The 22,060-nt window shown below is 39.6% G+C and overlaps 3 protein-coding genes across 3 annotated transcripts; all 3 read right to left on the reverse strand.

Moving 5' to 3' along the window:
- Positions 1–626: 626 nt before the first annotated feature.
- On the reverse strand, positions 627–1,578 carry LOC133251972 (olfactory receptor 7E178-like). Its single transcript, XM_061424742.1, has one exon. The coding sequence runs from the start codon at positions 1,561–1,563 to the stop codon at positions 634–636; it is 930 nt and encodes a 309-aa protein (XP_061280726.1). The 5' UTR covers positions 1,564–1,578; the 3' UTR covers positions 627–633.
- Positions 1,579–13,148: 11,570 nt separating this feature from the next.
- Positions 13,149–14,431, reverse strand: LOC133251973 (olfactory receptor 7E178-like). Its single transcript, XM_061424743.1, has one exon. It carries the CDS (start codon positions 14,292–14,294, stop codon positions 13,149–13,151), a length of 1,146 nt encoding a protein of 381 aa, XP_061280727.1. The 5' UTR covers positions 14,295–14,431.
- A 1,421-nt stretch (positions 14,432–15,852) lies between these two features.
- Positions 15,853–17,874, reverse strand: LOC133250617 (serine incorporator 1-like). Its single transcript, XM_061422043.1, is given in 2 exon segments — positions 15,853–17,667; positions 17,669–17,874. Coding segments are annotated over 2 exon segments (1,371 nt in total). The 5' UTR covers positions 17,801–17,874; the 3' UTR covers positions 15,853–16,428.
- Between the last annotated feature and the right edge of the window lie 4,186 nt (positions 17,875–22,060).

Below are 22,060 nucleotides of genomic sequence, written 5' to 3' on the forward strand. Positions count from 1 at the left end.
TAATCCTATTTCCCAAAAGTACTAGTTGAAAACTCAGTGTTATAGTGTCCAAATTCAGTCCCAAAATATCCTGGTTAAACAGGAAATTAGTCAACCTACTTGCTCAAAAATCTGAACAACATTATTAAGAAACAAAAATATACTTAAGGTAGGGTTTAAATCCACCTAACAAATAGTGGGGGGGGGGGCAAATAATATGAAACCTATAAAAACAGAAAATAACAACAAAAAAGCTATTATTATTCTGTAATCATAGAAACAATACTGCTCATGACCAAGGGTCTGACATAATACATAAGAAAATTGAGAAGGGTATACTGATGTGCTATGCAAAATCCTGAATGGGCTATGACTCACATGGAGTGTCCAAATGATGTTACAATTCCATTACTATTCTAAGTAATTACTATTCTAAGTAATTCTACTATTTCCAGCTATTCTAAGAGGAAAAATTTTGTGGACCGAAAGATGAAAGCCAGATAGGTATATATACACTATGGAACTGCAGATTCAAATCATTTGTTGCATATATGTGATTTTACTGCCTTTTCCAGTCTTATGAACCCAAAACAATATGGAACATGTGTTGAGATTAGATTATTCTGCAGAAAATCCTCCACAGGAGGATTGAAATTAGGCTTTTCTGATGATAATTCTCCACAGGGCACTCTTGATGTCCTTGTTCCTTAGACTGTAGATGAAGGGGTTCAGCATAGGGGTGACTACAGTGTACATCACCGAGGCCACTGCACTCTTCCTGGGGGAAGATAAGACAGTTGAACTAACGTACATCCCAAGGCCTGTTCCAAAAAATAAGCAAACAACTGACAGGTGAGAGCCACAGGTGGAGAAGGCTTTGCACTTCCCATCTGGTGAGGAGACTCTTAGAATGGAGGATATAATTCGAGCATAAGAGTAAAGGATTCCTAAGAGTGGAACTCCACCGAAGATAGTACCAATGAAATAGATTAATAGGTTACTGATGGAGGTGTTGAAACAGGCAAGGTTGACAAGTTGAGGAGGATCACAAAAGAAATGAGGGATTTTTACATTTGCGCAGAAGGTAAGCTGTAACATCATCAAGTAGTGCAGCAGGGAGGTCAAAAAGCTGATGAAAAATGATGCCAGGACCAACACGCCACAGGTACGGGGATTCATGATGACCAGGTAGTGTAGAGGGTTACAAATGGCCACCAACCGATCATAGGCCATCACTGTCAGGAGGAGACTCTCCAAAAATGCAAAAAGAGAAAAAAAGGTTAACTGAGTCAGACACCCTCTATAGGTGATGGATTTGTTGTATGTCTGGAGGTTCACCAGCATCTTGGGGATGGTGGTGGTGCTGATACTGATGTCAGCCAAGGACAAACTGGAAAGGAAGAAATACATTGGGATGTGGAGGTGGGGATCAGAGCTGATGACTAGGATGATGAGCAGGTTCCCAAACAAGGTCATCAGGTACAGGGACAGGAAGAGCCCAAAAAGAAGGAGCTGCAGGTTTGGATCATCTGAGAGGCCCAGGAGGAGGAATTCTGAGACACCTGTTAGATTCTGTGATTCCATGTAGATGGACCACCTTTTGAAAAAGAAGAGAGTGTTTAATACAGGAAATAAATATACAGGAACCTGAATAAATGTCCATACTTTGGATTCAAACAATTCACACATAATGTATTCAGACTTGAGTATCAAACACGGAAGTACATGCAGCAGTATTTCTCAATTAAGAGCTCTTCTTTATTGATGCCAAGAATATTCACTTGTCTATACACCCATTTTAGAGTCATGGGGCCAAAGAATATGAGTGAAGTAAGGAGATTGTGAAATAACAAGTCCATACACACAGCAAATTATGTGCCCCCTAGTTTTGAAGGGAAAATATAGAATAAAATGTATTCTCCTTCTTAAAAATATAGTTCTAATTAAAGTACATTACAGTGGAAATGACTGATGGCATCACTGACTCAATGGACATGGGTTTGGGTGGATTCTGGGAGTTGATGATGGACAAGGAGGCCTGATGTGTTACAGTTCATGGGGTCGCAAAGAGTCGGACACAACTGAGCGACTAAACTGAACTGAACTGAACAGTGGAAATAGATGGGGAAACAATGAAAACAGTGAGAGACTATTTTTCTGGGCCCCCAAATCACTGCAGATGGTGACTGCAGCCATGAAATTAAAAGATGCTTGCTAATTGGAAGAAAAACTATGACCAAACTAGACAGCATATTAAAAAGCAGAGACATACTTTGCCAACAAAGGTCTATCTAGTCAAAGCTATGGCTTTTCCAGTAGTCATGTATGGATATGAGAGTTGGACTATTAAGAAAGCTGAGCGCTGAAAAATTGATGCTTTTGAACTGTGGTGTTGGTGAAGACTCTTGAAAGTCCCTTGGACTGCAAGGAGATCCAACCAGTCCATCCTAAAGGAAATCAGTCCTGAATATTCTTTGGAAGGACTGATGCTGAAGCTGAAACTCCAATACTTTGGCCACCTGATATGAAGAACTGACTCATTGGAAAAGACCCTGATGCTGGGAAAAATTGAAGGCTGGAGGAAAGGGGGATGACAGAGGATGAGATGGTTGAATGGTATTACCAACTTGATGGACGTGAGTTTTAATAAGCTCCAGGAGCTGGTGATAGACAAGGAAGCCTGGCGTGCTGCAGTCCTTGGGGTCGCAAAGAGTTGGACACAAGTGAGCAACTGAACTGAACTGACTGACAGTGGACTATTACTGAGCCACAAAAATAACAAAATAATTTCATTTGCAACATGTACCTAGAGATTGTCATACTGAGTGAAGTAAGTCAGACAGAGAAAGACAAATATCATATGATATTATATTTGTGGAATCTTAAAAAAAGGGTACAAATGTATTGATTTACAAAACAATAAAGTTACAGACGTAGAAAACAGACTCATGGTTACTGGGGGGGACAGGATAAATTGGAAGGTTGGGATTGACAGGTATACACTCCTATATATAAAACAGATGACTGATAAGGACCTACTGTACAAGGAACTCTACTCCATACTCTGTAATGGCCTATATGGGAAAAATAATCTTAAAAAGAGTAAAAGTACAGACATTTATAAAAGACTCACTTTGCTGTATACCTGAAACTAACACAACACCGTGAATCAACTATATCCTAATAAAAAAAATTTAAAGTACACTTATAAAGCATTCAAATGTACTTTATCCTATTCAAATACAGTACAAAAATTCCCTTATTTATAGGGTAATCCTAAATACTTAAAACCCATAATCACTGGACTATAAATTAAACTCAAATATTCATAGTCAGATACCATTTTTACATACCAATTATCTTTTAGAATGTTTCTTCATTTGGGTTTAAAAATATTTATTATTTATTTGTCTGTGGGAGGTCTTAATTGTAGCACATGGTATCTCTGTTGCAGCATATGGGATCAAGTTCCCTGACCAGGGATTGAACCCGGTCCCCCTGCATTGGGAACATGGAGTCTTAGCCCCTGGACCATGAGGGAAATCTTTTTATTTAATTTTGACATCTGTCTTTCTTGGAGTAAAATGCTCATTCCAATGTGCAGATTGTCTGATCAATGTCTCTTAACTTACACATCCAACACAAATATTTAGCCTTGATGGGCTTCACATTTTGATAATAACTAATTGTTAGAAGTGCAAAATCATATGGCATCACTGATCTTAAAGATAACATTAATATATGGTACACCAGTGATTCAGTAATAATTAATAAACACTGTGTACCTATTTTTTGCAGGTTTTTTTTCTATCAGTGTTACACGCTCTTGGAGAAAGATCTGAGGCTGAGTTTGCTTTTTCTTGTTTTTGTTTGCAGTGGCTAGGTAACACTTCTTAAATAAGTCTCTAATCCTAAACATATGTGAAGAGTTGATTTCTCATCAAATCTAACTCTCATATAAACAATCAAGAAATTCCAGACTAAAGCCAGGTCTCAAACTCTAAGCTGGTCTTCTTATGCCAGCTTTTAAACGCCTTTTCAAGTCATTCTTTCTTACCAAGTAATTGTGTTTCTCCTACATTGAGCTTCCTGAAGGCAATGCAGGTCTTCATTTCTCATGCCAGGTCAAAACAAGATATAATATGGGAAAAATCAAAAGGGAGAAAACCAAAGACTAATATCACAAACACTGGGGTAGTTTATTCATCTATAAAATGGGTATATTAGTTTCACAGACCTAACCAGGTTACACAGTGGTTGTCAGTGTTAGTTCATCTTTATAATTACCTTTTTAAAAAACTTTTTATTTTGTATTGGTGTATAGGTGATTTTTTTTCACTTTTTAAAAAAATTTTATTAAAATTTTTTTAAAATATAAATTTATTTATTTTAATTGGAGGCTGATTGCTTTACACTATTGTAGTGGTTTTGTGATACATTGACATGAATCTGCCATGGGTATATATGGTGATTAACAAAAAATGTTCTGGTAGTTTCAGGTAAATAGCAAAGGGACTCATCCATACACATACTATAATTACCTTTTGATCTTTTATAATTTAACTATGGACTGGGTACAGCCTAGAAGCAATTAAACCAGAATCTCTACCCATAGGTCCTTTTGGCATATTAACATATTGCCAGGGTAGAGAACCATCGTCAGGCAGTCAATTGATATTGCATTCATGTTACCTATTATTAACATCATTATTATACACTTCACATATTAAAATATAAATATTTAATAATGTTGCTCAGTCGTGTCCGATTCTTTGCGACCCCATGGACTGTAGCCTGGTGCTCCTCAGTCCATGGGATTTTACAGGCATGAATACTGGAGTGGGTTGCCATTTCCTTCTCCAGGGGATCTTCCTGACCCAGGGATCGAACCCGGGTCTCGGGCATTGTAGGCAGATGCTTTACCGTCCAAGCTACCAGGGGAGCCAATACTTGCATTAGAACTTATATTTATTACTGAAAAAAAAAAAAACAACACAGAGGGTTTGCTATCCCTATATGGTCCTATTCCCCTGCATTTCAGTGTTGTTCAGGATAAACATTGTCATGAATTCAATAGATGTATTTTCCTTTCAGTGTGTCCATAATATTTCTATTGACTTCTGTGTTTATAAGTAGTTTTCTTGCAAATTGGCCTAGATTCCAGCTGACATAAAGTTGTCATTTACCACAGTATTGCATTTTAAGTATATATATCTATATACTTAAGGACATGTATCTATGTACCTATATCTCTTAAGTACATATATGAAGTATATATATATATATAGATATATATATATATAAACACATAAAATGATGCACAGTATTACCTGAAGGTTAAATTTCATTTATTTTTCAGTTTCTTATTATGACACAGATAAGTGAATTATCATGCCACCCACTATCCTACACAAGTGAGGATTTCCAAAATATATATGCATACAAGAGTACTGTTTTAGTTTTGAAGATGGAAACTTGTGCAACTTTACTATTAATTACTTATTTTCCTGATGGAAATATCAGACAAAAGCAAATGTACACTCTGATTGTCAAGGTATAAAATCAGAAAGGTTCTTGAAATTTGACTTGCGAGGCTTTTCATGATAGAGTCATATGAACATTTCCATTTTTCAAAAAGAATGATATTTCCATGGCTCAGATTTACAAAATTGTCTGAAAAATGCATTATTATTCATAGAAAACCCTATCTCAATAATATTCATATAAAAGCCCCCTGCAAATCACTTGTTCCATTCTACTAATTCACGGATAGACTCACCAGATCCCAGAAGAAGCAATCCATGGTTCTAATTGCATTTGCTCATCTGGGACTAAAGAAGGTTTCAAAAGAAAATAATTCACTCAGGAACTACAGAGACTTGAGACTGGAATTAAGAAGCCTTTGTGTGAGACCCACATCTTTCAGCCTTCTAAAGGTGGAGTGTGTGTAAATCTCTCCACTTCTATGCTGGTATCCCTTACACTGAAGTAGGATCAGTAATATCCATTTGTAGGACATGTGGAGGCTTCCCAGGTAACTCACTGGTAAAGAAGTAATGGTGTACTAGAATTAACAGGAGTGCCAGGCAGGGAGCTGTTCCCCCAGGTTTGGTGCTGAAAATGAAACTACCCCTCAACTTCCAATGAGCGCTGAAGAATTGATGCCTTCAAATTGTGGTGCTGGACCTGAAGATCCCACATGCTATAATGGAAGAAAGAAGATCCTGTGTGCTACAACTAAGACCAGGTGCAACTAAGTAAATAAATATTAAAAAGAAATGTGGTGCTGGAGAAGATTCTTGAGAGTCCCTTGGACTGCAAGGAGATCAAACCAGTCAATTCTAAAGGAAATGAACCCTAAATATTCATTGAAAGGATTGATGCTGAAGCTGAAGCTGCAATACTTTGGCCACCTGATGCAAATAGCCAAAAGACCCTGATGCTGGGAATGATTGAAGGCAGAAGGAGAAGCAGATGACAGAGTATGAGATGGTTGGATGGCTTCATTGACTCAATGGACATGAGTTTGAACAAACTCCAGGAGATGGTGAAGGACAGGGAAGCCTGGAGTGCTACAGTTCATAGGGTCACAAAGAGTCAGGCACAACTTAGCAACTGAACAACAGCAACAACCAGCTCCAATAAAGAATCTGCCTGCCAGTGTTGGTTTGATACCTGGGTGGGAAAGATCCCTTGGAGTACAAAATGGCAACCCGCTCCAGTATTCTTGTCTGGAAAATTTCATGGACAGAAGAGCCTTGCTAGCTACAGTCCATGGGGTCGTAAAGAGTTGGGCATGACTGAGAGCACACACACACATGTACACACAAACACAAACACCCTAAGTTACCCTTCTAATGTCAGGTTTAGAGCCTTTCAAGTCATTTCTCCCTTATAGCGAGTTCGTATGCATGTGTGCTAAGTCGTTTCAGTCATGTCCAACTCTGTGCAATCTCATGGATTGTAGACTGCCAGGCTCCTCTGTCCATGGGATTCTCTAGGCAAGAATACTGGAGTGGGTTGCCATTCCCTCTCCAGGGGATCTTCCCGACCCAAGGATGGAACCACTGTCTCCTGCATTGGCAGATGGATTCTTTACCCCCGAGTCACCAGGAAAGCCCAACAGAGAGTTTGCGTTTGTCCTAAATTCAGCTCCCTGAATGCAGGTTGAGTTAGCAGAACAGAAATACTGTCTAGGCACCCTATGGGTGGAATTTCATTTTCTGCTTTCAAATCTGACTTTACACTTTATACCCCAGGGATTGATCAAAATTACATTAAAGAAAACTGTTTCTATCCTAACTGTAAAATAACGATAATGCATCTGACTTTCTTTGAGAGGTGAAAAATGCATATAATAGGAAACAGGCTGCATAATAAACTTAGATCAGAACTTGGCTTTTAGAATCATTGAGTAAGGTTTTGTGATGTTGTGGTTACTGTTATCATTTTTTAAAATATTTTTAAATGAAAGGATTTTTTAAAATAATTTTTTAAATTTATTTTTGGTTATGGTGGATCTTCATTACTATGCAGGCTTTTCCCTAGTTGCAGCCGGATGGGGGCGGGCGGTGGCCATGCTTCATTGCAGTGCACAGGTTTCTCATTCCAGAGGCTTCTCGTTGCAGAGATGGACTCCAGTATTTGCCATCCATGGGCTCAATAGTTAGCAGCTCCAGGACTCTAGAGCACATGCCCTTAATAGTTGTGGAGCACAGGATTAGTTGCTGCTCAGAGTGTGGGATCTTCCCAGACCAAGGATTGAACGCATGTCTCCTGCATTGGCCAAGTGAATTCCTTAACCCTGAGCCACCAAGGAAGCCCGTACTGTCATCATTTTCATCATCACCTTCACGATCATTTTGAGCACTTATTAGATGTTTTAGAAGGATCTATTTCCTGATCAGGTAGAAAAAATGACCAAAGAAGATAGAACCAGTGTGGGAGGAAAACGGAAATGTAAGTGAGTTATACGATCCCCACCACTAACAACAACATTCACTTCATAGGCCTCCGAGCCGAACTATGCATTTTGGTGCCCTCCCACTGGCTGTCCCAACTGTCCCACTACTCTGATGATAAGTAAATAAGTCTCCCCAATTCCTTCTGCATTCAGTATCTCCCATTGCACTTGGCACTCACTGGGCTGTGCCATGTCTCTGCTGGAGCAGGAATGCCCCTCCCATACCTGGTGTTACTTGAGGACAGAGGCTTTGTCCTCAGGAATTCCAGTAAGACAGATTCATGTATGTGCCTTCTGGTACAGACAATAACTTCAGGAGCATGAGACACACAGATATGGAACCCATTGGCTGGAGCTGGCTATATAAAGAACTGGGAAGCCCAGGCTGATTATTTATAGTGATACAGCCTTGAGACCTTCATGCACATAGCAGATAATTAGCCAACTTGGTCCATGGTCTCTGTGTCTCTGAGGATTTGCTAATTTCATGGTGGAGGAAAACAAGTAAAGTGAATATATTAGGAAGGATATAAACCTGTCCTCTTCTCAGGAGGGGGCTGACCTCTATGCCTCACCTCTGATTTCCAAGTTATTTACCTCATAAAGTTCAAACACATTTTTTAAATTAGAGAAAACAATATATGACTTTTATATCTGCAAATCTATTGAATCGGTCATGTAAGTGAGAGAGATTTAGGTCTTCCATACCAAGATTCTGATTGTATTTCTAATTTCTCAGTTTAGATTTATGTCTCTGAGAACTTTCTATTTTTTTATCCATAGTCCTTGTTTTGGGTTTAGGATTTTATGCCTTAGAGATTTATGTTTTTTGGTATTTTGAATGACAGCCCCAATTCTAGTTCTAATTTTACTGGAATATTAACTTTAAAGTAATTTAACATTCTAGCTCAATTTTTTTCTCTTCAGGTGAGTTATGTTCTATGTGTACCTCCCTTTAGCTGGTTCTAATTTGTATCCTTTTGCTATAATAAAACTATTATAATGAGTAGAGTGCTTTTCTGAGATCTGAGTCATCCTAGTGAATGACAGAACTTGAGGGAGTCCTCTCAGTTTGAATCATGTTTGAGAATTATTGAATGTGAGGAAGTTCCCAAATTTGTAGCAAATTGGCCTATAACAAGGGTGGCCCTGGACATGCTTGAACTTGTGCTGGTGTCTGATAGAGGGCAGTCTTGTGAGTGTTCCCTTAGACTCTGCTGATTCACAAACTCTTTGTAGTAAGGAAGGGAGTAGAAAACATCAAGCCAAGTTGAAGCCCATCAAAGGTCTCTGAAAACCACAAGGAAGCTCTGGAGCTACAGTGATCCTTAGAGTTGGCTGGAGTTGGGGCAAAGGAGCCAAATGCTTACACCCCTACATCACATAGTCATCAAAAGTGGACTGCTTGGGGGCTCCTCTAGCTGAGGCAGATCCCTCTAGGAGTTGATTGCTGATGGCTTAATAACATCCAGTGTTCAAGCACTATATCTTTCATTCCTGCAGGAGATTTTTTTATTGTGGTAAAACAACTGTCAACTTAAAAAATATTCATACCTAAGAAAACATAGAACAGTCTATGACATAAATCACAGTAAGATCCTTTCTGATCCATCTCCTAAAGTAATGGGAAAAAAAAAAAAGAAACAAATGGGGCCTAATTAAATTTAAAATCTTTTGCAAAGCAAAGGAAACTATAAACAAGGTCAAAAGATAACACTCAGAATGGGAGAAAATTATAGCAAATGAAACAACTGACAAAGGATTAATTTTCAAAATACACAAGCAGTTCATGCACTCAACACCAGAAAAACAAACAACCCAATCAAAAAGTGGGCAAAACATCTAAACAGACATTTCTCCAAAGAAGACATACCGATGGCTAATAAACACATGAAAAGATGCTCAACATCATTCATTATAAGATAAATGAAAATCAAAACTACAGTAAGATATCACTTTTGACATCAATTTGAGTCAATTGCTAATGAGGTGGACAAACCTAGAGTCTATTATACAGATGAAGTAAATCAGAAACAAATATCATATCTTAATGCATATTTATGGAATCTAGAGAGATGGTGATGATGAACCTATTTGCAGGGCAGCAATAGAGATGCAGACATAGAGAACAAACTTGTGGACAAGGCAGGGGAAGGAGAAGGTGGGACAAATAGAATATCAAGGAAACATATGCACTATCATATGTAAAATAGATAGCCAGTGGGAATTTGCTGTATGATTTAGGGAGCTCAATCGGTGCTCTGTGACAACCTAGAGGGGTAGGATGGGGTGAGAGGGAGGTTCAAGAGGGAGACAACATATATTTACATATGTGTACCTATGGCTGATTCATGTTGACATATGGCAGAAAACAATACAATAATGTTAAGCAACTATCCTTCAATAGAAATTAAATTTTAAAAATATATTCATGACCTAAGAGTTGAGAGTTATGCTTTATTCAGCAGGAAATTTTAGGACTTAAGCAGGGAGACATCTCAAGTAACCCTGAAAGAAATGGTTTGAGGAGGCTGAGGGAGGAGGTGGGTTATATAGAAGTTTCTCTACACAAAGGCAAGTAGTCTGAATGTTGAAACTATTTTTGTGAATTAAAGGAAACCAGATACCCCAAGTTAAGGAATTTAGTGCTTTTCTGTGTACGGGAAGATTCAAGAGTCTGGGCTCATTACTGAAACCATTCCTTTCATATGTATCTCAGCTATCTGAGGCCAGTAGCCTGTGTTTTTCACATCCTGAGCTCCCTATGGCTCACCATAGAGTAGCTGCAGTCTGATGGCTGTTAGATCACAAGTATTCTTCTTCTTCCTGAGTGCCCTTAGGGCTCACCATCTCACACTGGAGGGCTAGAATCACTAGTGACCATGACATCCTTGTTTTCTGATATGGCAGGAAATACTCCGTCTCACAACATAACATAAAACCTACCATCTAAAGTATTTTTAACTGTACAGTTCAGTTGCCTTAAGTACCTTCACATTGTTTTCCAGTCATCACCACCATTCACCTTCAAGACCATTTTATCTTCCCCAAGTGAAAATCTGTCGCCATTAAACACTAACTCCCCTTTCTTTCTCCCAAAGCCTCTGGCAGCCGCCATTCTACACTCTCTTAGGGGCAGTTCAACTACTTTAGGTCCTCGTTTTAGTGGAGTCATTCAATTTTTACCCCTTTCCATCTGGCTATATAATATTATTGGGGAGAAGTTAAATGGAATGGCAAAGAGAATTATCATAAAAATTGGGAATTGACTTTGCTCTGGTAGATACTCTTATCTACTCTTTGGGAAGCATATGCTCAGTTTTCAAAGGAAAGTTCCAGTTGAAAACTCAGTTAATAGTTTCTCACTTCATTTTCAAAATACCCCGATTAAGATAGGAAATTCATCATCCTCAATTCAGTTCAGTCACTCAGTCATGTCCGACTCTTTGCAACTCCATGGGCCGCAGCACGCCAGGCTTCCCTGTCCATCACCAACTCTCAGAGTTTACTCAAACTTATGTCCATTGAGTTGGTGACTTTCTCAAAAATTAGACCAAGATCATTATGAACAAAAAATATACTAAATGTCTTGACCCTCATATCAAAGTGTGGGGGAAAAGCCATTGAAAACAGTATCAGTCAGTTTAGTTCAGTTCAGTTCAGCTGCTCAGTCATTTCTGACTCTTTGCGACCCCATGAATTTCAGCATGCCAGGCCTCCCTGTCCATCACCAGCTCCCGAAGTTCACTCAAACTCAAGTCCATCGAGTCGGTGATGCCATCCAGCCATCTCATCCTCTGTTGTCCCCTTCTCATCCTGCCCCCAATCCCTCCCAGCATCAGACTCTTTTCCAATGAGTCAACTCTTCGCATGAGGTGGCCAAAGTACTGGAGTTTCAGCTTTAGCATTATTCCTTCCAAAGAAATCCCAGGGCTGATCTCCTTCAGAACGGACTGGTTGGATCTCCTTGCAGTCCAAGGGACTCTCAAGAGTCTTCTCCAACACCATAGTTCAAAAGCATCAATTCTTTGGTGCTCAGCCTTCTTCACAGTCCAACTCTCGCATCCATACATGACTACTGGAAAAACCATAGCCTTGACTAGATGAACCTTTGTTGGCAATGTCTCTGCTTTTGAATATGCTATCTAGGTTGGTCATAACTTTCCTTCCAAGGAGTAAGCGTCTTTTAATTTCATGGCTGCAATCACCATCTGCAGTGATTTTGGTGCCCAGAAAAACAAGTCTGACACTGTTTCCACTGTTTCCCCATCTATTTCCCATGAAGTGATGGGACCAGATGCCATGATCTTAGTTTTCTGAATGTTGAGCTTTAAACCAACTTTTTCACTCTCCTCTTGCACTTTCATCAAGAGACTTTTTAGTTCCTCTTCACTTTCTGCCATAAGTATAGAAACAATATAGCAAAAATGAGAGGGCTATGATTATTTTGCAGTGATAGAAACAAGACTGCCCATGGCCAGGAGTCCTGGATCATGCATAAAAAAGTGAGAATGGTATATTGATGTGCTGTGCAAAATCCAGGTGGGAATATGATTTAAGTGGGGGAGTCTAAAATAACTTATCAAACCATTAGAGTTATTCTAAGAGGAAAAATATAAGAAAGAAAAAAAATCTGACGACACCTTGGATCTATTTCTTTTACTTTAACCTTTTCTTCCTGTTGCTTTTGTTCATGAAAAGGATACTATCTATACATAATGGCCTGCCTGCAGAACCTGATCCTCTGCCTGAATGTTAAACCAAAGTGCCTTTGTTCAGGGAAGCACTCTGACCCTGTCCATCTGTGAATGGCTGCAAGGAAAATGAAATTAACACCTCCCTTCCCCTGAGGTTGGTCATTTCAGGAGATATTTGGCTTTACTTCCTCACCTCCCTTTCCCTTTTCTATAAAAGAATCTGGCAGCCAGGCCCTGATAAGATGGCTATTTTGAGACACTAGCCTCCCATCTTTTCCATCTGCTGGTTTTCTAAATAAATTATTATTTCTTGCCTCAACACCTTGTCTCCTGATTTATTAGCTTCCAATGCAGTAAGCAAAGCAAGTTTGGACTTGGTAACAAACAGAAAGCAGAGATGCATATACACTATGTAACTGGAGATTCAGAACTTCTCGTTGCACATATTTAATTTTACCACCTTTTCCAATCTTATGACCCAAAAGAAAAGAATGGAACAGGTGTTAAGATTAGGCAATCCCATGGGTAATCCTCCACAGGGCACTCTTGATGTCCTTGTTCCTTAGACTGTAGATGATGGGGTTCAGCATAGGGGTGACCACAGCGTACATCACTGAGGCCACGGCACCCTTCCTGGGGGAAGATGAAACAGCTGAGCTGAGGTATACACCAAGACCTGTTCCATAAAACAAACAAACAATTGCCAGGTGAGAGCCACATGTGGAAAAGGCTTTGTAATTCCCACCTGATGATGAGACTCTGAGAATGGAGGAAATAATTCGATAATAAGAGTAAAGAACTCCTGAGAGTGGAACTCCACCAAAAATGGTACCAATAAAAAGGATTAATATATTATTGATGGAGGTGTCTGAACAGGCAAGCTTGAGGAGTTGAGAAAGGTCACAAAAGAAATGAGGGATTTCCGTATCTGCACAGAAGGTAAGCTGTGACATCATCAAGTAGTGCAGTTGGGAGGTCAAAAAGCTGGTGAAAAATGATGCCAGGACCAATAAGCCACAGGTGCGGGGGTTCATGATGACCAGATAGTATAGGGGGTGACAAATGGCCACCAACCGGTCATAGGCCATCACTGTCAGAAGAAGACTCTCCAAACATGCAAAAAGAGAAAAGAAGGATATCTGAGCTAGGCATCCTGCATAGGTGATGGATTTGCTGTGCATCTGGAGGTTCACTAGCATCTTGGGGACAGTGGTGGTGCTGATACTGATGTCAGTCAATGACAGATTGGAGAGAAAGAAGTACATGGGAGTGTGGAGGTGGGAATCAGAGATGAAAGCCAGGATGATGAGCAGGTTCCCAAGCATGGTCACCAGGTACATGGACAGGAAGAGTCCAAAGAGGAGGAGCTGAAGTTCTGGATCATCTGAGAGTCCCAGCAGGAGGAATTCTGAGACACGTGTAAGATTCTGTGGTTCCATGTTGATGGGGCATCTTTTGAAAAAGAAGAGTGTTAAATAAGCAAAACAAATGTAGAGGCATCCAGATAAGTGTTCATACATTGGATTTAAGCAACCCATAAATAAAGTCTTCATACTTGAATATACACCCCAGTACTTCTGGAATATTCCTAAGTTCTCAGTTGTGAGCATGTCTTTATTGATGACCAAAATAGTCACCTCTTTCTTTGCACCCATTTATGTGGTGACCCAAGGATGAAAGAGCAGACAAAACCAAGGAGAGTCTTGGAATGCAGGAACAGAAAAACCAAGCCCTTATCATCCTTTCCTCCTCCATGCTGTAACTATTAATGGAACAGTATAACCTGTCTCCCCTCCTACCCCACAGGGAGAAGGTGTTTGCCCTACTCTTCCTCCTACCCAGTATACATGCCTCATACAATCAGTAAATGACCTGAAAGACCTCTATCCCACTCCTTGTACGCTGGCTATAAAAGTGGACTAAGGACCCCTGTTTAACATCTGTTCTCCCTTGAGCTGGCCTGCTGTTCTAACAGCATCTCCCACTCTAATAAACTTTATTTCCCTCTCATTCTGTCTCATGTCTGGAAATTCTTTTCCAACCCACACCCGGACCATGACATTTTACACATGGGACTAAAGAATATTAGAGAAGGAAGGACATTTTGAGATCACAAATCCAGGAACACAATAAAATGTCTGTTTTTTTTTTTCTGTTTTTAATTTTAGTTGCTAGGTAATACTTCTTGTATGTCTCCAAGCCTAAACATTTACAAGGGGTTGATTGCTCATCAAATCCAACACTTTTATGAATATTTGAGAAATTTAAGACCAAAACCAGCTTGCAAACACTAAGTCAGCCTTCTTATGCCAGCTTAAGTCCATATTTTTTTTCCTCTGAATTCATTTATTTAAAGATAAAACAGCCATTTGAGATCATGGAATACAATATCAACACAACAAAAGGTGAGGAATTGTTATATTTTGCTTACATTAATAAATATCTTAAAAGAAGCAAATGTAGATTTTAAGATTTAAGACACTAATGACACAACTGAGAGTTTCTATCTAAGTTAACAGTGATACTGCTTGATTTTCAAGTTGAAAGATTTTTAATAACCTATATATTTCAATTAGATGGTGGCAAATAGAAAAGCATCTTTGGAGCTGAATAGTATACTGTTAAGCAGGAGTTTATTTTACAGCAGTCCATCATTCTCCTGGCCTCAGTTTGTGTGTAGAAGGCATACTAGACACAGCAATGTAGAATTGCTGATAGACATCAGCAATTCACATCACATAAATGATCTACCACTCACAATGGTGCAAAATCTATTATGCATGTATTTGAATAGAAATTATTTTTAAATTCCAGAAAAATGCCATTTGTGTTTGACAGATGTGGGATTTCCCAGTTTTGCCACTGATTAGGTATCTGAGCTTCACTTTCTTCTCTGTTAAACTTTGACAGAACAGGAAGAAACTGCAAAATAGGCTTTAGTAGCCTTCAGTTTATCAGCTCTGATTTTCAAAACAAACTTTCAAAGTGATTTTCAACTTCCTTGTAACCTATGATTATCCTTTTCAAAATCTTTGTCCAAATCATTCAGAGTTCCTCACTTCTCCACTGAACACACTTTAACACATCTGCATGTGTTTATAATGACCAAAGCAAAGTTCACTATGTTAGTATGAAAGACGACCTGTACTCAGGGGACATTACAGCCTACCTGGGTATTCAATTCAGTACCCACCACTAGCAAATCTCTGAAAATTCTGTGTCTCTGTCTCCACTGTAACCTACACTGTTTTCAATCAAATACTCCATACCTGTATATGTTCCTTACCTTCATATCAAGGGAAAAATCTGAAAAGTTTTTAGAAAACTGACATTTGTGACTTGTTTATACAATTTTTACAATATTAGGACAGCCATGTTCTTTGCAGTATCCTGTAGGACAAGGCATCAAATATTTCAAAAGGCAGCCATACATTTTTCATATTTTTCTGGAACAGCTTATGTTCTAACACAATTTAAAAATCAAACTGCCAAGCAGTTTTGTTTTTACTCTTTTCACAGGTACAGAGCAGAGAATAAACCTAACAATGTCCACTTCTCTTAACTTACCACCAATATACTCATACAACTCTTGATTTATTCTAAAACGCATATTGATGCGCTTGGCAAGACTATAATGAATAAAATGGCAAGCGGTAAATCTAATTCATGCCAGAAGACTGGAGAAGTTACACGGGAAGCACACACACACACAACTTCACAAAAGTTGGGAATACTGCTGATTTCAAATAAATGATGATCAAAGTGAGACTTTCATGCCTCAAGTCCCATTCAGTCAAAATCACGATTTGTAAGAACAAGTGGTGCCACCAGTGTCCAAACATACAGCACAATGCCGATCCAACTAGAAGAGATTTTCACCCAGACAGCTGTCCACTGACTTTTCATCTCACGAGAAGGCTCATACCTGTACCAGTTGGTAAGGGTCATCATGATATAAAGCGAAGCCAGGAAAAGCATGAAGTGAAAGAAGGAGTAACTGTAAGTGACACCATCTCTTTCATTATCTACGGCTTGGTGAACATCATCACCATCCTCAAGTGACCCATCATTTCTGGCTCCACCATCTTCTATTAGTGTTGATTCATCAACTAAACTGACTGTTAGAGTCAGTTTATTAACCTGACTATTGTTTGAAGTATGGATGCTTGAATGAAATACACACAGTAAAAAGAGGATTAGTCCAATAATTCCTTGAGTATGCCACCACTGTACAGACTGCCCCTCCTTTGAGATAGTCCTTGTTGTATTATATCCAATTATGTTCAGTAGACTTGGGTTACATTCTGTTTCTGGTTCATTGGTCATAGCAGACCATGTCAAATACATTGTGTAGACTGTAATCACTGAAGACTGTAACAAACCAGATCTTGGTTGTGATTCTTGGATTTTTGGCAGTATGGACATTATAGAAGCACCAAGGCAGAGGAGCATGTTGACATTGATGAATGCTTTATTTTCTGCACAACTGGCTGGATGAGTATAGTAAACAAAAAACAGGATGATAGCAACTAAAGACAGCAGATAATTCAGGGCTGTAGCTGATAACAAAGCTGCATACCAACATCTCGAGTTCCCCTCTTCCATTTTTACAACCCATGATTCATTCCATGAATGGGCAAAATCAATGAGTAAGACTAGCTGTATGAGAATGAAGCAAAAGGCACCTGCCATGCCTACATAAAACCACACAGTTGTAAAAGTTCCTTCTGGAATGAAGAAGGCCCCAGTAATAATTGCAATTGCTGCAGCAAATTTAAAGAACCAGAATCCATTGTGTATTGCAGCTCTAGGGTCACTGCTGCTCTTCACTTTGATCATTAAGAGAGTGAGAAGAAGATAGAACATAGCCAAGCCAAAACACAATCGGTATACAGCTTTACAGCCAACCAGAATATTACAAGGGACCATTCCTTTCTCATTCTCACAAAATCCAGGAATCTTATTCAGCTGTTCTTCCATTCCAGGTATCAACATTACACAAGCTACACACATTCCAACAAGCAAAAAAAAGTGCATAGATCAACCTAGTTACAGTGGAGTTATTTCCACTAGGACAGCATCGGCACAGCAAACACAGGGCACTGCCACACAAACATGGTATCCAGCTCGCCATGGAGCACAGCCCCAAGATGCTCCCCATCTCCACAATGTCGCAGGAGTAGCATATGCCAACAAGATGGAGACAGCACCTTCTCTCGCCTTTCCCAGCTTATTTACTCTAAGTCCATATTTTTAAGACCATATTTCATTATAGAGATTTTGCATTTCTCCTAAGGTCAGTTCCCTGAATGCTCAGGCTGAGTTAGCAGGATAGAATACTGTCTAGAGGGGCTTCCCTGGTGGCTAAGTGTAAACAATCCACTTGCAGTGCAGATGACAATTCAACCCCTGGATCAGGAAGAAATGGGTATGGCAACCCACTCCAATATTCTTGCCTAGGAAATCCCATGGACAGAGGAGCCTGGCAGACTACAATCCATGTGGTTGCAAGATTCAGACACAACTTAGTAACTAAACCACCACCACCACCTATTCTGTATAGGTACCCTATGAATGAATTTTCCCTACCTGCATTCAACTCTGACTTTACCCCTTTTCTATTCCACATGCTGCTGCTGCGTCACTTCAGTCGTGTCCGACTCTGTGTGACCCCATAGACAGCAGCCCATCAGGCTCCCCCGTCCCTGGGATTCTCCAGGCAAGAACACTGGAATGGGTTGCCATTTCCTTCTCCAATGCATGAAAGGGAAAAGTCAAAGTGAAGTCGCTCAGTCGTGTCCGACTTTTAGCGACCCCATGGACTGCAGCTCACCAGGCTCCTCCATCCATGGGATTCTCCAGGCAAGAGTACTGGAGTGGGGTGCCATTGCCTTCTCTTCTATTCCACAGAGGGCCTGACAAAAATTACATAAAAATATTGTGTTCCTATCCTCAACTGTAAGAGATGATAACACATGTTCTGGGAGTGGGAATGCAGATAAAAGAAAATAAGCTTCAGAAAAATCTTAGCTCAGCTCCTGGCAAATGGAATCCCAGGTAAAAGTTTGTGATAATGTGTTTACTGTCATCATTTTCATCACCATAACCTTCATGACCATCTGGAGAACTTAAGGGACAGTTTAGGGAGACCTATTTTCTGCTCTGCTGGAAAAGATGCCCAAGGAAGATAGAACCAGTGTGGGAGGAAAATAGAAATTGAAATAAGAGTTCTCAAATCCCCACCATTAACAATAATATGAACTTCATAGGTCTCTGCTTTGAACCTATGCATCTTTGGTGCCCTTTCACTGGCTATCCCAACTGTCTCACTGCTTTGATGATGAGAAAACAAATGTCCCCCAATCCTTCCTGCATTCAGGATCTCCTTTCTTATGAACAGTTGAGAAATTTTAAACCAAAGCCAGATCTCAAACCCTAAGTTGGCCTTCTTACACCAGCCTGAGAGCTTTTCAAGTCACCATTTCCTTATACAGAGTCTGCATTTCTCCTAAATTCACTTCCCTGAATGCAGGCTGGGTTAGCAGGAGAGAATATTGTTTAGGTGCCTTATGAATGGAATATCACTGTCTACATTCAAATCTGACTTTACCCTCTATCTCTCCAGGGTTTATAAACATTACCTTAAAGTATTGTGTCCCTATCCAGAACTACAAAATAATAATAATGGTATTGCTGTCTTTGGAGGTGATAGTAAAGCATATAAAAATAACAATTACACAAAAAAACTTAGCTCAGCTCCTGGACTTGGAATCCTTAGGTAAAGTTTTGTGACACTGTGGTTACTGTCATCATTTTCATCATCTTTACCTTCATGATATTTTGGAACACTTGGGGGACAATTTAGAGGGACCTCTTTCTTGCTCAGGTAGAAAAAAAATGCACCCCCTCCAAGACAGAAACAATGTTAGAGGAAAATAGAAATTTAAATAAGAGTTCTTGGATCCCCACCACTAAAAACATAAACTTCATAGGCCTCTTAGCTGAATCTGTGTATTTTGGTGCCCTCCCACTAGCTATCCCAACTGTCCCACTGCCTTAAAGGTGAGTAAACAAGGCTTCCCCATCCTTCCTGCATTCAGTGTGTGCCTCTGCATTTGACACTCACTGGGTTGGGCTGTGTCTCTGCTGAAGCAGGACTGAAAGATGCAGATTGCCTGCCCCTCCCATGCCCGCTGTTGGATGAGGGTTGAGGCTGTGTCCGCAGGACTCATAAGAAAACAGACTCAAGTATGGCTTCCAGGATCAGACAACAGCTCTGGGAGATGAAAGACCTGTACAGATATGACACCCAGTGGACTGGAGCTGACTAACTTAAGGGTGGGGAAGCATAGACTAATTATTTACAATGATACAACCTTGAGACCTCAGTGCACCTAAAAGATAATTAGATGAATTGGTCCATGGTCTCTCAGTCTCTGAGGATGTGCTAATTTCATGGAGGAGGAAAAGAAGAAAAGTGATTGCATTAGGAAGGACCTAGACCTTTCCTCTTCTCAAGAGGAGGCTGACCTCTGCTCCTCACCACTGAAGTTCAAGTTGTTTACATTATTGTAAACTTCAGGCACTTCTTTTACAGATATATATATATATATATTTTTTAATATATATTATTTTCCATTATAGAGTATTATAGGTCTGTATATATAGAATATAGTTCCCTATGCTATTCAGTAAATTTTTGTTGTTTATTTTATATATAGTAGTGTATATATGGAAGTTAATCTCAAACTTTCAATGTATCCTTCCGTGTGCCTTCCCTTTTAGTAACTATCAGTTTGTTTTTTATATCTGTGACTCTATTTCTGTTTTTTAAAAAGTTCTTTTGTGTTATTCTTTTAGTTTCCATATGTAACAGATATCACATGATAATTTGTCTTTCTCTTTCTGACTTATTTCACTTATTATGCTCTCTAGGTCCATCCTTGTAGCCCCAAATGGCATTATTCCACTCTTTTTCATGAGATCAGATCAGTCGCTCAGTCGTGTTTGACTCTTTGCAACCCCATGAATCGCAGCACGCCAGGCCTCCCTGTCCATCACCATCTCCCAGAGTTCACTCAAACTCACGTCCATCGAGTCGGTGATGCCATCCAGCCATCTCATCCTCTGTTGTCCCCTTCTCCTCCTGTCCCCAATCCCTCCCAGCATCAGAGTCTTTTCCAATGAATCAACTCTTCACATGAGGTGGCCAAAGTACTGGATTCAGCTTTAGCATCATTCCTTCCAAAGAAATTCCAGGGCTGATCTCCTTCAGAATGGACTGGTTGGATCTCCTTGCAGTCCAAGGGACTCTCAAGAGTCTTCTCCAACACCACAGTTCAAAAGCATCAATTCTTCGGCGCTCAGCCTTCTTCACAGTCCAACTCTCGCATCCATACATGACCACTGGAAAAACCATAGCCTTGACTAGATGGACCTTTGTTGGCAAAGTAATGTCTCTGCTTTTCAATATGCTATCTATGTTGGTCATAGCTGAGGAGTATTCCATTTATATAACAACACTTCTTTTTTAAAAATTAATTTATTTTTTATTAAAGGATAATTGCTTTACAGAATTTTGCTGTTTTCTGCCAAAACTCAACATGAATCAGCCATAGGTATGCATATTTCCCCTCCCCTTTGAAACTCCCTCCCATTTCTCTCCCCATCTCACCCCTCTAGGTTGATACAGAGCCCCTGTTTGAGTTTCCTGAGCCATACAGCAAATTTCCATTGGCTATCTATTTTACATATGGTAATGTAAGTTTCCATGTTACTCTTTCCATACATCCCACCCTCTCCTCTCCTCTCTGCATGTCCATAAATCTATTCTCTATGTCTGTTTCTCCATTGTTGCCCTGTAAGAAAATTCTTCAGTACCATTTTTTTTTAGATTCCGTATATATGTGTTAGAATATGATATTTATCTTTCTCTTTCTGATTCACTTCACTCTGTATAGAGGTTCTAGGTTCATCCACCTCATTAGAACTGACTCAAATGCATCCCTTTTTATGGCTGAGTAATATTCCATTGTGTATATATACCACAACTTTATCCATTCATCTGTCGATGGACATCTAGGTTGCTTCCAAGTTCTGGCTATTGTAAATAGTGCTGCAATGAACAATGGGATGCATGTATATCTTTCAATTTTGGTTTCCTCAGGGTATAGGCCTAAGAGTAGGATTGCTGGGTCATATGGTAGTTTTATTCCTAGTTTTATAAGGAATCTCCATACCATCTTCCATAGTGGCTGTATCAATTTACATTCCCACCAACAGTGCAAGAGTGTTTCCTTTTCTCCACATCCTCTCCAGTATTTATTGTTTGTAGACTTTTTCATGCAGGACATTCTGACTGGTGTGAGGTGATATCTCATTGCAGTTTTGATTTGCATTTCTCTAATAATGAGCGTTGTTG

This window comes from Bos javanicus, chromosome 7 (assembly GCF_032452875.1).
Source record: "Bos javanicus breed banteng chromosome 7, ARS-OSU_banteng_1.0, whole genome shotgun sequence".
In the NCBI taxonomy this organism is placed as follows: domain Eukaryota; kingdom Metazoa; phylum Chordata; class Mammalia; order Artiodactyla; family Bovidae; genus Bos; species Bos javanicus.